Source organism: Trichosurus vulpecula, chromosome 2 (assembly GCF_011100635.1).
Source record: "Trichosurus vulpecula isolate mTriVul1 chromosome 2, mTriVul1.pri, whole genome shotgun sequence".
Taxonomy (NCBI): domain Eukaryota; kingdom Metazoa; phylum Chordata; class Mammalia; order Diprotodontia; family Phalangeridae; genus Trichosurus; species Trichosurus vulpecula.
In genome coordinates this window covers 331,144,407-331,162,135 of record NC_050574.1, presented here as the reverse complement: position 1 = coordinate 331,162,135, position 17,729 = coordinate 331,144,407, and the positions used below count along the sequence as shown (strand labels likewise).

The 17,729-nt window shown below is 43.5% G+C and overlaps 1 protein-coding gene across 1 annotated transcript in view; it reads left to right on the top strand.

Moving 5' to 3' along the window:
• The window catches only part of LOC118839981 (kalirin), a 413,338-nt gene extending 412,458 nt beyond the window's left edge, over nt 1-880 (top strand). Inside the window, exon 33 of the mRNA XM_036747488.1 lies at nt 78-880. Coding sequence (XP_036603383.1) covers nt 78-140 — 63 coding nt within the window. The 3' untranslated portion in view covers nt 141-880. The remainder of the gene's footprint in view (nt 1-77) is intronic.
• Nucleotides 881-17,729: the final 16,849 nt, after the last annotated feature.

Sequence of the window (17,729 nt, the reverse complement as noted above, 5' to 3'; positions counted from 1 at the left end):
GTGAGGTTCACTGAATCTCATGCAGATATATGCAAAATAATATGCAAATCACAGAGCCCGGGCCCTTTTCTTAACAGGACTACAGCATTGCTCCTCGGTGGCACCTGGGACCTGGGGATCCTTTCTCCACTTACGTTTAGCGCACAGCCTGGGACTTGTCCCTGCAGCCTCACCGGGTTAGCCGTGCCGCCGTTGGGACCTCCCGCCTGGACTCCCACCACCCACTCCTCTTGGGACTGCCCCTGCAGGGCTGGTGTGGGTGCAGCCACATGCCTGGTGGGAAACATGCTCCAGGCAGAGCCTGCCCCTCCTGGGCCGTGGGCTCGTCCGGTGGGCTCCCCTGTTCCATGGGTCCCCTGTTCTGCCTCTGGGTGCAATTCGAGGTTTTCCTCTACAAAGCTTGACATGGTATAGGTGCTGGGGACCAGAGACAGGCTCCATGGCCCAATGTGCCCTCAGCATCATCATCCCACCCCACCCAGGTCCAGGGTTCCACTCTAGTGAGCGACAGAGCGGGAGGGTGGGTCAGTGAGATGGGGAGGAGTTTTCTGAGGTTTTTGTCCCCCACTGGTCTCCTACCCCTCTACACATCAACCTTCCTGAACCTAAGGGACAACCCATCACTCTGACCAAACCTGCCTCCTCTCATATAGTGGGAAATGATGAGAAAAGGGGTAGTGGGGTGGCAGAGGAGGTGGCATAAGGGTAGAGCAGAAGGGCTTAGCCTAGCCTTACCAAAAGTTTGCCAAAATCATTCAGCCATAGAAAATCTATTTGCATCAATCCACCTGTATTTTCCAGTATCCCTCTTCTGCCTCCCCTTGTATCCAGATCCCTGTGTTTAGAGCTCCCCCCCATTGTCTCTTAGCTTCAAATATACTCAAATATACCCACCTCTTCCTCTCCACCCCCCACCCTCAGAGCCCCAGGAAAGCCCCTACACAGAAGGGAGAGACAGAAATGAGTCCTGCCTCCCAGGGAAAACTCAACTCAGAAGGAGGGGAGAGGCAAAGGTCACTTATCTAATCCCGTTTCCTCATTTTATGGACTCACTGCTTTGTTTTCACTAGCTCAGGCCTTGTTTCTTTTAGGTTCAGCACTCATTTCCGTGGCTAGGTTAGTGGGGGGTGTTGCCATGTGTTTCCAAAAGTTTACACTTCAGCTGTCTCACAGGCTTATTGTGAGGATGAGTGACCAAGTGCGGTGTCCAGTGCCCTGAGCTTTGCAGAGGCAAAGTCCCATGCTCTAGAATCGCACCTGGCTCAAGAAAGGACCCTGGGGGGTTGTACTTGCCCAAGAATCCAGGGGTGCACAGCGATATGGGCATTTGCATGATGGAGAAGAATCGCTGATGTCTTGTTTGCACATGTCACTTACTTGAATATGTTCCAATAAAATGATTCGAAAGCAGGCTGTTGCTATAAAGTGATTTATAAATCCTTCCTGGTGAGGACTGAGGCCCTTGACCTACAGAGCAGCCACCACCCCCTGCCCCATCCCCATTGTGCTCCCCGGGAGGACCCGGCCTGGCTGGAGTGGGAGGTATCAGGGAATGGGTTGAGCTTGATGTGGGCGATGGTCACAGCAAATGGCTTCTCAGACACAGCACTTTCCTCTCCCGTTGCCTAGAAACAGAGTTTACATTCTAGGGTGGAAATTACCATATGGAGCCAGTGATATTTTTTTTTCTTTTTTGAGGCAGGCGCAGGGTTATAGACCTGCTCTGTCATGGAGCAAACAAGGGAGAGAAGAGGAGGAGGAGAGAGGGAAAGACAAAGATTTCATGTTGTTCTATTCAGAAACAATTCTTAGTAAATGCCCACGGTAGCCGATCGAGTTGTGAAACTGCACCCTTTGTGCAATCATAGATCAGGAGCTGGAAGGAACCTTAGAGACCATTTAGTCCAAGCCTCTTATTTTATAGATGCGGAAAGTGAAGAGGGGGTGGCTTTCCGAAGGTCAAACTGCCTCAGGTTGCAGCTACACCACAGCCCAAGCCGACCCCTGGATTGGTGTCTGACAGTGAGAAAGAGAACCATAATCCCAAAAGTAGCTGTCCACAGATGTCTTTTTTTCTTGACCCTTTTCTACCCTCCAAGACATAGCATGGTATGATCTCGAGAGAGCTGGCTAAGACGCCAGGTCAGGCCCTGATAGGTTCACAACTTTCGGTCAGACATTGGGTGTGTGAGCTGGAGCAAGTCACCTATCAATGACTTAGGACGAGGAGTTTCCTTGCCGGGAGTTCCCTATGCCAGTGATATCACATATCTTTTCCCTATTGTCCCCTCTCCCCCCCCAAAAATCTACCGACTTTAAATCTTGTCAGAAAAGTAAAGTAGTAACTCAACAAGTGAACAGCGGTCAGCCCTTGGCATTTTTTCTGTAAAGAACAGGGTTCGGGGCAAGGTGAGAAAGGAGGGATTAGTAGAAACCCCATGAACACAGTTAACCTGTCTTTATACATTCCTACCTGGGTCATGGGAGGTTCCCAAATGGAGAGAAAAGAGGGGAAAGCAGTCAACTTCTATCCACATTCAGCTAACCTTGTGTTACAGAGTAGGGAACTGAGGCCCGTATGCATAGACTGACTTTCCAACTAACTCAATTGTGACCTCAGATGAGCCAGGGCTATATCAAGGTGTCCAGATTCCCAGACCAGTGCTCTTTCTAAAACACAGACTTGTCTTTAGCCTGGGTTATGGCCTGCAGTTCTCACTACCACCCCTGCTAGTTTAGCTCGATAGAACATTTTCTGTCTGTCCAGTGTGTGCCCAGGCAGCCCCCATCTGTTCCTGTGCCCTCTTCTTGTGAGTTTTGAGTATCTCTTCACCAGGGGCGAGGGGGCGGGGGGATCCATACTTGATGAATCCATCAGCACACAGCAATATGGAGCTGTAAAGCAAGATGGGGCTGTAACAGCAGTGCCAACCACATACACAGGGCCAGGGCTTACTTAGCCACTTAGGGCATGGTGCTAATAAAGCCAGGTATAATTCTTCTAGATTGCTTAGATTTGCTCCATTCCACAACAGTATATTGGACACACACACACACACACACACACACACACACACACCCCAACCACAGATACCCATCTCACCAATTTATGCTATTGGTTTCCCAATAACCCAAAATTCACTCAAAGTTTATAGCTGTCCTATAACAGAGAATCATGGTCATAGTCCCTGCCTCCCCTCACCCAAAACTAAAGTGTGCTAATTTTGGTAATAAAAATGGCAAACATTTACATAGCACTTGAAGGTTTGTTCCAGCCCATTTAACCCAGTGAGGTAGTTCAAGCCTTAGAATGTCAGTTTTCCAAAATAAGGAGCTCTAAGACCCACAGAGCTTGAGTGACTTGCTAATAATCGCACAGCTTATAAGCACTGACATTTGGATGCAGTCCCAGGTCACCAATCAGGACGTATTCCACTGGAATAAGTCTCTCTGTCACTGGTCACCATCATTCTTTGGTTAATCATGTGCCTAAGGTGCCAGAGGGAATAAATGACCCAGACTCAGACCCTACCCTTGGTGTCGAAGACAGACAATGGTATGGACGGGGATAGAACATGTAAAGATGGCAAAAGGAAACACCAGATGTATTGATAGGCAATAGAAATATGCACATACTACACATGAATTAACCAAGTTCAGGGTCATTGCATTTGCAGGGTGAAGAACAAGGCTAAGAGCATTAATGTACAGTTCACTTAGGATGATTGCTTGAGAGCTGGAAGGGAATGGAAGGGTCATCTAGTCCAACCCCCCTCTTTACAAACAGGAGAAGTTTGTAGACCGTTCTGCACCAGGACCATTGCATTAGGATGTTAGTAAATTGGGACTCAGGCCCTTTCACTCCACATCCAATGCCATTCCAACTGTACTTAGGGTTAGTTGCAATTTACTCATCTCCATTTTCCCCCTCCCCACACCAAGCCCATTCTTATAGACGTAGGCTAGGTAGATGAGGGAGGAATCATTGACCAACCGTGGGCCCTACAAAGCAGCAGTCCAGGAAACTGGAGTCTGAGAGTGCCCTTAAATGCTTCTGGGGTGTTCATAACTGAGACATGTCTACTTAGCAGAGACTGGTTTAGCTCAAAGAACTACAGAGACAGACAGACAGTCATGCCAAGTCCTGTTTCAGGAATTGAGTTCTTCCCATTTTAATTAGCTGCCTCACTATCTCATTTCCACTTGATTAGGTTACATACAAGTCTCCTTAGGTCTATGTAACAAGGTTTGGTCTCCAATGAATTCTCAGCCCCCAAGCAATTTGAGCTCCCCTGATTACCAAGAACAGGGCCTTAACTATTTTTATTGGCAACCCTGCTGGTGATAAGCACATCCTCTTTTAAGAATGATAGACAGTGTTTGGAGATCAGCCTCCAAACCATGTCTGAATTGGCAGAGTATAAGGCCAGCCCAGCTGGATGATTTGAGAGGAAACAGTCCCTTTATCCCTCACTCTATCACCACCACCCCCAAAAATAATAAATCTGCTTCTCTTTCCAATTAGTCTGCACCAGCGTCTGATATCCTGAACTGTCCCATTCTCTGCACTGCAACCAGAACCAGTGAAATTGAAAATGGTCTTGGGAAAGGGGCCAGATCCCTTTCAGTCCTCTAGCTCAGATTAATTCATGAGATGACCTAGCCATTGTTCACAGAGCTAACAAGAGTAGGCTGATCAGGTACATTTGGATGGAGAGCTCATGTGGGGAACCCCATGACAAGGGCTCAGTCAGTACATAGGTAGCATGAGGCCCCAGGCACCTAGGACTGAGGACTGAAAAGAGGTGGAGGTTGTAGGAGTGGAATGGGAGGCACCGATGACAGTTTTTAACAACTTCATAATTTTGCCTTGGAAAGACTACTGAAATAGGAGGCAGGAGGCCAGACATCTAGCTTCTTCTCTACTGCTTAGTACCAAGGTGGGCGGTGAGTTACATAAACTCTCTAGGTCTCAGATGCCTCAACGTAGGATCGATAGAAGCCAGAAAAGAGAGGCAGTCAGCTGACCAGTAGGGACCCAGCTTCAATAGGGGTATAAGTTCACAAAAGAACCAAGAGGAGGATCCTACAAAAGGATCCTAGATTTAGAGCTAAAAGGGACTTCAGAGGCCATCTAGCCCAATCCCCTCATCTTACAGATGAAGAAACTGAGGCCCAGAGATTAAGTGGCTTGCCCAACCAGTGTCGTAAGATCATAGGATTATAGATTTAGAGGTACAAGGGACCCAAGAGGCTGCCTAAGCCTCATTTTACAGATGAGGAAACAAGCCTAGGGAGGTTAAGTGATTTAACCAATGTCATATATCTCTAGGGTGTCAAATTTTTAGAGGTAGAAGAGACTTGAAGGGATCACCTGGTCCAGGCCCCTCTCTTCAAAGCTAAACCACGTGGCCTAGGGCAAGTCATTTAGTCCCTGTGGCCTCAGTTTTCCAATTTGTAAAATGAAGGGGTTGGACTGATGGGTCTTGGGAGTTCCTCCCAGCTCTATATCCATGGTTCTGTGATGTCTTGAGAAACCTTCTGACTCAAAGATCGATGTTTCTATATAGGAAGCCTCAGAGAAGCAAGGAACCTTCCAACTTAAAGATCCAATCCTATGGTCCTTTGGGAAGGGAAAACATACCTGTAAGGCACTCTTTCTCCTTTTATCTCCCTAAATGGAGGTGGTTCCTAAATAAGGTCTCCAGGATTAAGTGTACCTCTTAGGGAGGATAGAGGTTGCTTGTTGACTATCAAATGAAGGCTTAAGAGACAGGAAACATTCACCCCAAACAGTACTTGGCCAGACTTTGCAAAGTGAGTATATTTTCAACCAGTCAATGCAGAACATGGAATAGGACTAATGGGCAAGACCCAGGACTAATGGTCATGGAGCAGGTAGATCAGAGCTATGCCTTCATCCCTTTTCCATAGCCTACTGAAGCAGAAATCAATTGGTACAAAGGCAGGTGAGGGGCGCTGTGGTTGCTGCTGACATGGCTTCCATAAGGACTTTGTTTTTCCCTGTTTATCACAGTCCCAGAGTTTGCTAGGAGGTGGCGACCATGATAAGACAATGGGACCTTCTGCCTGGGGTAGGGGTGGGGAGAGGGAGGTTAGATTTGGCTGTTTCCAGTAGGCACCCTTTCTCAGAGTTCCCAGTACCCCAACTACAGATAAACTACAAAGCCCAATGACACACTTTGAGAGTCGTTACTTCATCACTTTTAGTTAAATATGCTAATTCACACAGCAACATCCTAAACTTAGATGCGGTTACTCATAAACCACTTTGATTAAAATATCCGCTTACATGTTTCTCCATTTAATACTTCTAGTACATTCTCATTTAATCCACATAGCAACCTCATGAGATAGACAAGGCAGATTTAAATACATCCATTTTACAGATGAGGAAAGACAGATAGGTAGATAGATAGATAGATAATAGCCATGTAGATAGATAAACGACAGATAGATGATGGGGGGCAGGGAGGGAGAGAGACAGAGACAGAGAGAAAAAGAGACAGAGAAACAGAGACAGAGATAGACAGAGACAGAGAAACAATAGGCAGGCAGGTAGATGATAAATAGATAGGTAGGTAGATAGATAGATACATAGGTAGATAGATAGATACATAGATCCATAGATATATCGATACACAGGTGGATACATAGATAAATAGATATAGAGATATGTAGATAGATAGGCAGATAGATATATAGATCCATAGATATATCAATACATAGATACATAGATAGATACATAGACAGACATGATAAAGCACTTACTTTGTGCTAACCCGACTGCACAGAAATATTGAATAAGCAAAGGTAGTGTCAAACCAGGACTAAAATTCAGCTCTCCTGACTCTCTGCCCCAGGTCACTCAAAAGCAGAAGAGAGAGAGCACAGAACTAGAAGTGCCAACTCAGTTTCATGTTCACCATACTCAGGCATTAGAAAGGCAAACCTGTTCAAAAGCAATCCAATAAAGTCCAAAGGAAAATAGCATTAACTTTTGCCATATGTGTGCTATTGTTCCATTTAATCAGCGTAGATCATTGGAAACCAACTGTCTTTCTAAAACGTGTCGCAGAATGAGTGGGTTCTGTTGTCTGATAGCCAGTGAACCATGTCATCAACCATCTGATCACATTGATGTGCTCAGAAATCACATGGCCAGAATCCAGAGCCATACCTGCATCTGTGATTCTTTCCATAAGTTGGTGTCTCCACGAAAAACTCATAATTATTATATCCATTCCCATAGTGCTTTGAAGTCTGCCAAACGCATTCCCAGATCTTACTTGAGCCTTCCAATGACTCTGGGAACTAAGTTATCATCATCCCCATTTTTCAGCTGAAGAAATGGAGGCTTAGATTGATTGACTTTCCCAGAGTCACGTGACTAGTAAATGTCAAAGACATGTCAAAGATAGGAACCTGAGTCTTCCTGACTCCAAGTCTGTTGTTTTTGTTCACTTGACCACCCTGCCCAACATCAGCATCCTACTCGCATTCCACAGACCAACAGATTGCTCCAACTGTCATGCAACCATAAGATTTATAAATTCCCTATCTAGTCCTGGCTTCACTAGCTTCTTCAAACTGTTAACACTTGGGGCTCATAGAATACTAGGGGTAGAAGGGACCTAAGGGCTCATCTAATCCAATATTCTTGTATACAAAGTAAGAAACTGAGGCCAGGGAGAATAAAGTGGTTTGCCTAAGGTCACACAGCTAGGAATACTGGGACTTGAACCTTTGAACTCCAAAGCCAGGCCAGGCTTTTTTCACTTCAGTACATTGTGGTCAGGCCTGCTGCTGGCTGTGCTATCCAACCCAACAATATAGTTGAGCTACCTGCCAGGCATGGGTTATCCGTAGAAAATCTGGGGGGATTTGTGTTGAGTTCCACATTGGACTAAATGACCTCCAAGGGTTTCCTCTCTGTTCTGAGATTCAGTGATGGGCTAACTGTTGGGTTAATTGAATGTCAGCCTGAGCTAAACATGATTAGGAAAGGCTATCTCCTTGGAGGGTGGGATTGGGAGGGGACACTAATGCGATCCTTGAACACATACCAACTCATGTGACAGAAATATAACAGCCTGGAAGTGGGCTAGGAAGCAGATAGGGCCAGCCAGGGATTAAACATCGATCAAATGAGTTTAAAACAGTACCTATTGTCTTGCCTGTTGCTAGCTATCATTATTGTTATTAAATATGGGCTATGAACAATTCCCATTTGGATAACAGAAAGTTGAATGTCCAAAGGGTAATAAAGTATTCTGGGATGAAAGGTACAGTGAGGCTATGCATTATGGCTAGGTTGGCAGGCCTTAAGTACATCACCCAAGTGTGCTATTAAAAACCACTATTTTACGTCTTAATTAAAAATGGCAAAGGAAAAATGAAGTTGAGAAAAATGTGGCGTGGCGGGCAGGGGGGGCGGCGGGGAACTGGTCAGAGGGTGGGGCATCACCAGAACAAACCTAGTGGGTGTGAAAAAACCCTCATCTGTTCTTTTCCACCCTGCTTCTAACATTGGAGCCAGGGCTTGGCTGCAGTTCATTCTGCCCTAGCCAAATACTAGTTGCTATATAACAAGAAACAGAAGCCAAATTCTCATTCCTTGAGGCATTTACCAGCATGGTCTAGTGGACAGAGTGAGGGATTGGAAGTCAGGGGGACCTAGGTTCAAATCCCAGCTTTGTTATTTGACTTGGGGGAGATTTACCATTCTGAACCTCAGTTTCATCAACTATATAAAATAAGGGAGTTGAATTAGAGAATTTCTATGGTTCTTTCTAATTCTATATTAATTCTTAACCTGGCATACATGGATCCTCAAAAGGTCTACAGGTAGATTGGGAGGGGCGGCATGAACTTCATAATCCTATGCATTTTATTTTGTGCTTTTATAAATATTATTCTGAGAAGGGATCCATAGGCTTCACCAGACTGCCAAAGGGGTTTGTGATACCCCAAAAGAGTTTAAGAATCCCAGCTCTAAATCCTATGATCTAACAGATCTATACACATTGAAACAGATAATTAGGAAACAGAACAATTTACAACAAAGAAAGCACCATAGTAGTTTCTCTCTAATTGCCCCAAGAGTTCCCCTAGTCTGTCACAGACTGTGCCTCCTCCAGCACCCTGGAGAAGCCTACACTCATTGGCAGCAATCTGAAAATTGTCTGCTCCAGAGCATCTGTGCCAAAGCATGACAGCCCTCAGGCTGTAATATTTGCACTGGCCCCAACTAGTTCTAGTCCAGCACCCCCAAACTATGATTTCTCTTGAATATCCTCTACTCCTCTCATCCCCAAGAAAACCCCACAAAAAAGGGGAAAGAGGAGAAGGAGAAAAATACAGTCATCTCTCAGTTAACCATATGCAAGATCTCCATAATGTCCCTAACTTAGCATGGTAAACTCATAAAATCATAGACATAGGAACTCAGAGGTCATCAGTCATTTAGGGCAGCTAGGTAGCACAGTGGATAAAGTGCACAGCCTAGAATCAGAGAGACTCGAGTTCAAATCCTGCTGCAGTCGCATATGAGTGTGTGATCCTGAACAAGTCAACTAACCTCTCTCAGCCTCACTTTCCTTATCTGCAAAAGGGAGATGGGAACTCAATAGCCTCCAAGGTCCCTTCAGCTCTATATCTATGATTCTACAATTCCAACCCCGCCCCCTCATCGTACAGAATAAGAAACTGAGACCCAGGGATGTGAAGTGATTGGTCCAGGTCACCCAGGCAGGAAGCTTCAGAGGCAGCATTTGAACTCTAACTCTCAAGTCAATGTCTTTTCCATTGTTTAGCGTTCTCAAGCCAATATGTCATTGGTTCATCCAATCCATTGGCCTGTTTCCATTATCCCTGCTTCTGAGATTTCCATCAGCTCTCTTATGTGAACTTTAGAGCCAGGCCCTGGGGTAGTGCCAATGTCCATAGCTATTCAGGAGTACATGATGAGAGAAGTCTTTGTCTTTCCCAAAGCCTTTTCTTGGTTAAAGGATACTGGACAATATGTCACAGGGCTACTGTTGGCTCAGGATCAACGCCTGAGGATCCTCTAAAGTCTCTTTGGACCTGTCCTCTTCCAAGACTAAGCTAAGCCTTCCTGGGCTCTAGAAAACCACACAAGGACAAGATAAATACATATGTGTGTATATATGTATGTATATATGCATAGAAGCACACAGGAACATACATATGTATGTGTGTATGTATATGTGTGTGTGTGTGTGTGTGTGTGTGTGTGTGTATATATATATATATATATATACTGTACATGTGGGGGGGTATGCATATACGTATCTGTATGACTGACTTAGACTAAAGAGAAGGATTTGTTGCTGTTCAGGTTTTTTTTAGTTGGGTCCAACTCTTTGTAATCCCGTTTGGAGTTTTCTTGGCAAAGGTACTGAAGTGCTTTGTCATTTCCTTCTCTAGTTCATTTTATAGATGAGGAAACTGAGGCAAAAAGGGTTAAGTGACTTGCCCAGGGTCACACAGCTAATAGGTGCCTGAGGCCAGATTTCAACTCAGGGAGATGAGTCTTCCTGACTTCAGGTTCAGCACTTTATCCAATGAGCCACCTAGTTTTTTTGTCTGTCCATCTATCTATCTATCCATCTATCTATCTATCTATCTATCTATCATCTACCTAATGAATGCATCAACACATTAAAATCAGACAGGAACTACATCTTAATCTGATTCAGGTCACACTTGGGAGTGATGAGCATCTGGCCTGTGAGCCACATATGTGAAACCACTGACTCCTCGAACTTAGCGCAGGATTACCCTCCACCCTGTGCTCCTAGAGATGCTCCGTCTACAGGGCAAACCCACCTTCAATACAATAAAATACAATACAACGCCAACAGACTCTGCTCTGTTACTGACCAAGACTCAAGGGGAGAAGCTGGTCACTAACCTGCAACGGTCATGACCCATGGCTGCTATAACAAATACTTCCTGTGTTCCTAGGATGGCATGACTTGTCCTGTTTGCGCTCTCTGGTAGTTTTAAGTTCTCTTAGGAAGCCAGGATAAACAGGATTGTCCACTAGACTTGGAGTCAGGAAGACCTGAGTTTGAATCCTGCCCCAGATATTGACTTGCGAGCTATGTGATCTTAGGCATGTCATTTCACTGCTTGGACCTCAGGTTTCTCATCTGTAAAATGGGGGACTTGGCCTCATTGACCTCCAACGGTCCTTCTAGCTCTAAATTTCAGGTCCCATGGTCCAATGAATTGATGTGGCTTGCTACAGATACAGGGTCACATTGTAGCAGGTTTTCTCTTGTAGCTTTTCATTAAGTTTTGCACAAGAAAAACCCACACTCCAGCCCCAAGGACAGCAGTACACTTAACCACAGCCAGCCTATACATTCAGGTCAAGTAGCACTGAACAGGAAAATACAGCTTTTTAAAATTACTATTCTTTTAAAATAACTCTGGACTAGGAATCAGTCTTGTCTTGGTTTAGCTACTAACCTGGCTGTGTGACCTTTGACATTCCTGGGTCTCAGATTTTTTATTTGTAGAATGAGGTTAGGATAGATTGTCTTTAAGGTCTTTACCATTTTAACATTCTATAATTCCCCCTCCCAAGGCATCAAAGGAGAGAGAGCATTAGGCTTAGAAATCAGGAAGACTCAGGAAGATACTTCTTTAATTCATTTCCTCAATTCAATATAACAGATCCAATAGTAAACACTTATTATGCACTTACTGTGTGCAGAGTACTGCCAGGTCGTAACAGAGATATAAAGTTTAGATAAGAAACACTTCTTCATGCAGTTCACAGTCTAGTAGGGAGATAAGTGAGATATAAATTATATATAAGGAGGTCTCTACCCATATAGAACCTATCATTTCACTCTTAGTAGGTCAGCACTTTCTTTGCAATTTATATTCTTGGGGAGTTGCTCAGAGCACTGAGAAGTGACTTGTCCAGGAGCACATAGTCTGCTTATGGGTCAGGAGCTGGTCTTGAACCAGGTATTCCTGAATAAAAGGCTAGCCCTTCATCGACTCTGCCACATTTCCTCTTCTGATATTGCATGATATTGAGAGGTACTTTGGAGATTTACAAAAAGAAGGGCTCTGTGAGGTCTGGGAGTTGGGGATAGGGGAGGAAGTCATTGCCAGTTGGGGGATTAAGGAAGATTCCCTGAAGGAGGTGGCATTTTATTTACAGGAAGAGTTGACTTAGATAAAGGTGGGGGTGGACAGTCCAAGGACATAGAACAGTATGAGCAAAACCCCAGGGGCATGAGAGCACAGAGTGTGTTCAGGGACAGAGAATTGCTCGATTCAGTCAGAGAACAGAACGATGCATGGAGGAATGAGATAAGTCTGGAAAGGGATGTGGTGTCAGACTGTAGAAGACCCAAAGGCTGATTATGGTCAAACGAGATTGCCGCCAGGCTGATCTACCATGGACAGCCCTGGCCAACCCACTGATCATCAGCCTCCTTGTCAGAAATCGCCCCCTCTTTGTTCATAACTTTTGAGGAGAAATGAACAACAATTGCTCCTTATGGAAAGGTTGGGAATCCATAATCTTGTCATAGCGGCTTTCTGAAGGAGGGGAGAAGATCAGAAGCAGGCTTCCTTCACCATATGTCCTGAGGCCCTGAAAGGGATGTCAAATCCACTACACAGCAGGGTGTAGTGGAAAGGGCTCTGGCTTTTAAATCGATTGGCCTGAATTCTGCTTCTTTCATTGGGAACCTTCAGAGGAAAGTCCTACTAACAATGTACCTTCTGTGCACTTTATAGTCTTCAGAAGGAGCCCAGAGAATAGAGAGATTAAGTGACTTACTCAGGGTCACACAGCCAGTAACTCGTGTCAGAGGCAAGACTTGAACCCAGGTCTTCCTGGCTTCAAGGCCAGCTCCCTGCCCATTTTGCCAGGCTGCCTTTGAGAAAATATCAGAAATGCTTCCAAAAGATGCATGAGATGTTGGGTGCTGGACTTGACAATTGAGTATGGAGCTGCAGGACAGAACTTTGGAGTTAATCACAAGATTTTGAGTTGGGGGGGGTGGGGGAAGAAGGCAAGTGGTACAATCCAAGATGAGAATAGTTTGGATAAGAGAGAAGGCTTGTAGAGGCAGGGGTAGAGCGGCTCTAAGTTCTGTCTTCTTTCAATTGAATTTGAGTCAATGGGATGGCTGTCATTACTTCCTGAGTTATGGGCAGCTGAGAAAAAACAAGACTGATTCAACCTTTATCTAACAATTATACTCATTAAATAAAAGTTGCCATTATTTACCACACCCTAAACATTTCACTACTCAAATTCTTAAATAAGGATATAATATTGAGAAAGACCTTCAATATTAATGGAACCTCTGTGGCAACCTTTTGGGAAGGTATCACTGAAGTCATATGCTATAGACAGGCAAGAACAAGAAATGTTTTTACATTTTTTTTTGAACCTCCAGCTTAGTACAATGCCTAGCACATAGTAGGTACTTAACAAATACTAGTTGACTAATATGACACTAGAGTGTCGTCTGCATTGTTAGAGGGAACAGACAAAATCCGTGGATCACAGATCCATTTGAGTATTGTGAGCAACATGGAGCAAGAGTAAAAGAAATAAAAACAATTCAGGACAGTTTGCTACTTCTTCTCACTAAATATCAGCTACTCTTGTTCACTGTTTAATTTAACTGTGGGTTTACTGCTCAGGCCTGAAAAGAACTCACCCCTAGCACTTTTCTTAAAATTGAAGACCTTCTAGTCTGACATTTCTTTGGTTTCAGAGAAGCTGGGGCAGAATGTGGTGGGAAAGCATCTTATTTCAGCCCGCTTCTTGCCACTTGACTTTGCCAGATTTCAACAGCAGCAGCAAAACTCTGTTCAGTTTGCCCTATCACTAATAAAGCCCATGCCTACTTAGCACTGTTAGTACAGTTTGGAACATCCCCTTCCAATCCATCCCTTTTAACAAGAACTGATAATTTTCTCATTTTTTTATGTTTGCTTTTCATTTCACAGCAAAAATGGGACAAAATGAAAACAAAATAATTTCCATTTTTTCCCATCTGTGTCAATCCTGACTCCTTCAGATCAGCAAAAATTACCCATAATCACAAACTTTGCATCTCTCCAGCTACTTCTTCTTCCCATCGATCTTCTAACTTTTGTGTTAAAGTTATTTTGCATAGAATAGCTTAAGGATACACACAGACTAGCCGGGTAAACCTTTGCCAAGTCCCTTAAAGGTATTTTGTCTTACTTTCTCCTCACATTTAAATGCATTTTAGAAACAACATGTTTTTAAGTATAGTTACCCATACTTGGTGACAACAAAGGGAATTGGGGAATGTGAAAAGCAGAGAGGAAATATTCCAAATAGTATGTAAAATTTATGTCCTACTTACATATTCTTGACTTGAGGGGTCTTACATATTAAAGTGCCTTTTGAGATAAGATATCTGAGGATAAAGCTGAACAGAAATGAGCTAATGGCAGATGGAGTGAATGTTTGGGGACACAGGGGTTGAGCACATTTCAAGATTTTGGCTCCAAACTTTCAGCAGCTGGAGTAAAAAGAGAAACACACCAAGTTATGTAGTTCTAATTTTCTGGCAAGAGAAATTACACATTGTATTTTACTACAAACAGTCTGAGTCGCAGGGTTCGCAGCCATTCCTTTTATCCAAGCTACCTTCTTTGAGCAATGGGGGCTGGGCTTTGCATAGCTATGAGTCTATTTAGTTCAATAATCATTTTTAAAGCACCTTCTACGTGCAAGGCACTATACAAGGTACTGGGGATACAGAGACAAAAATGAAACAATATGCCTTCAAGGAGTTTACATTCTAGTAGAAGAATACCACCTGTTCACAAACAAGTAAATACAAAATGATTTGAAAAGGAAGAGAGCCCTAACTCATGGGCAGATCAGCAGAGGCTTCCTAAATGATGTGGCACTGGAACTGAGCATTGAAAGTAGCTACGGCTACTTTCTAAGGGGCAAAAGTGAGGAAGGAGTGCATTCCACACAGGGGCCGGAGGCAGGTTGTAGAATGTTGAGTTTGGGGAATAACTGGTTGGCCAGATCGGCTCAAACAAAGAGGGCATACAAGAAAAATTATGAAATAACTTTGCGAAGGTAGATGGGACTCATGTTGCAGAAGGCTTTAAATGCCCAACAGAAGAGTTTGTGTTTTATTCTAGAGGCATCAGAGAGCTACTCAGGATTTTTGAACGGTCATGTGTTTTTAGGAATATTCATTTGGCAGGGGTACAGAAGCCAAATTAGAAAGGGGGAAGACCAGAAGCAAGAATTCCAACTAGAAGACCATGGCAATAATCCAGGCTAGAGGCGATTATGGCTTGAACTAAGGTGGTAGTCTTTTAGATGGAAAGAGGAAATCAAGTTAATCAATAAACATTTATTAAGTGCCTACTATGTGCCAGGCATTGTGCTAAGATGGATGCCAGAGATGCTGACTTGGCAACTTTGGACTGGGTAGATGAGAAAGAGGGATAGGAAGTTAAAGATGCCCCTAAAATTATGAAAATAGGTGGTGATATTCTCAACAGAAATAAAGAAGTTAGGTAGAATTTTGAGTGTAGGAGGGAAATAATGAACTCCATTTTGGACATGTTGAGTTTGAGGTGCAAACTGGACATCCAGGGAGAGATTGGCAATGTCGGACTGGAGTTTAGCAGAGAAATTAGAGCTGAAAGTGCAGATTTAGATGTCATCTGTGTCGAAATTTTAGTTTGGGAGTTGATTATACCTCTGAGAGAATGTAAAGAAATAAGAGAAAACCCAAGATGGACCCTAGGGACACACACATGCATAGTGAATGGGACAGGGCTGATAATTCAACAGAGAAGACTAAGAAATATAGACAGATAGGAGAATAAAAAGAAAGCAATGTCATGGAAGCCAAGAGAGGAGAAGGTGCCCAAGAGGAAAGGATAAATAAACTCTTCCTCCACAGTGTTCAATTCTTCAGAGAGGTCAACTAGAATGAGGACTGAGAAAAGACCATTAAATTTAATGGTTAAACAATGGTTATTACCCTCAAGGAGAGCAGTTTCAATAGAATGGTGGAACTAGAACTAGATTTTAAAGATGTGAAATGATTAGAAGTGAAGAAATGGAGGCAGTAGAGTATAGAGGACCCTTTCTATGAGTATGGTATCTGATGATTGAGGATGCAGGGCAGGGGGAAGGAACAAACATGGTCTCAGATTATCTGTGCACATCATAGCAACTTAGCTCCATTCTGCTTTAGGCTTTGTGTGTTTACTCCGTAAATCTTTAATTATAGTTTTATAATCAAAAGAAAATGAAGGCAGGGATTACCTTGACTCCTTAAAGCTATACTCTCAACTTCCTGGGGAAAAAATCCACAGTGCCATTTCTTCACAAAGTGGAGGACATAGTATTCTAAAAAGGAGGAGTTACATGCACACCTGTGAGTGAAAGAGATGGTAAAAGATTGATTTCTTCCTTTTTCCTACCAGAATAACAGTATTAAAAATTTAAGGATATATAGTGAAAGATAATCAGAATACCTTAAAACCAGGAAACTCCAGTGGTAGAATGAAGGCTGAAAACCCTAGGCAGACTCTCAAAGTCTGCTCCCAGTGACTCCCCAAGATAGCTGTACATGTCAGGGTGTGCACAGGAACATCCATCAGGCTACATATCAGGCTATTGATGTCCTTAGTCTCTAGAAGGGAATGTCCTAATGATATCACTTCCTAGGAGAACCTTCTATAAGTTATAAAGCCTCACAACTTGAAGGGACCCTAGAAAGCATCTAGTCCAAAAGTTCTTTACTAGGGGACTGTTAACTTGTTTGTTTGTTTTTTAAATATTCTGATAACTATATTTCTATATAGTTGGTTTCCTTTGTAATCCTATGTATTTTATTTTACACATTTTAAAGCATTATTCTGACAAGGGGTCCACTAGACCCCCAGAGGGTGATGATACAAACAAAAGTTAAGGACTGCTACTCTAAGTCCAACCCACTTCATTTTACAAATGAAGATACTGAGGCCCAGTAGAGACGGAAAGTGGCTTGCTTAAAGCTGTAATTTACTGCAAATTACTGGAAGAACCAGTACTAGAACCCAGGTCTCCCGATGCCCAGTACACTACATACCATTTGCCTTCATAAATCCTTTCCCGAGGTCTGGAACCATCTACCTTCAGGCTGCTTCAGAAGGTCTGGCTAGTCTATGGCTCTACTTGTGAATCTAAAGAGAGCTAATCAAATCCCAGGAGAATCAATGAGGAGGAGGAAAGGAGGAAAGCAAAGCTTTGTTTATTGGGTAGAGAGAAACATTCAGTCAGATGGCAATGTCAAGAAATGTCCTAAAATGGCTCTAGTTTTAAACAAAAAACCTTACAGCTCATATTTCAGGCATATTAAAATACATTGCAAACCTCTCTCTACCATTTAGGTTTTATGTGTCCCCAGGAGCCGCATTGGTCCTCTGGGAAGAAACAAACAACAAGCAAGATCCAGATTCTAACCCATTTGTGATATGGGACCTAAGAGATTTGGGATGTTGTTTATATATACATATATAGATAGAAATATAGAGACATATACATATACAGTTATCCCTTCCACATTGCAGGCGTTAGGAGTGCCACGCCCCCACAATCTGGCAAATCCACATAAAATTTTGGGTCCCCCCCTTCCTACCAGAGA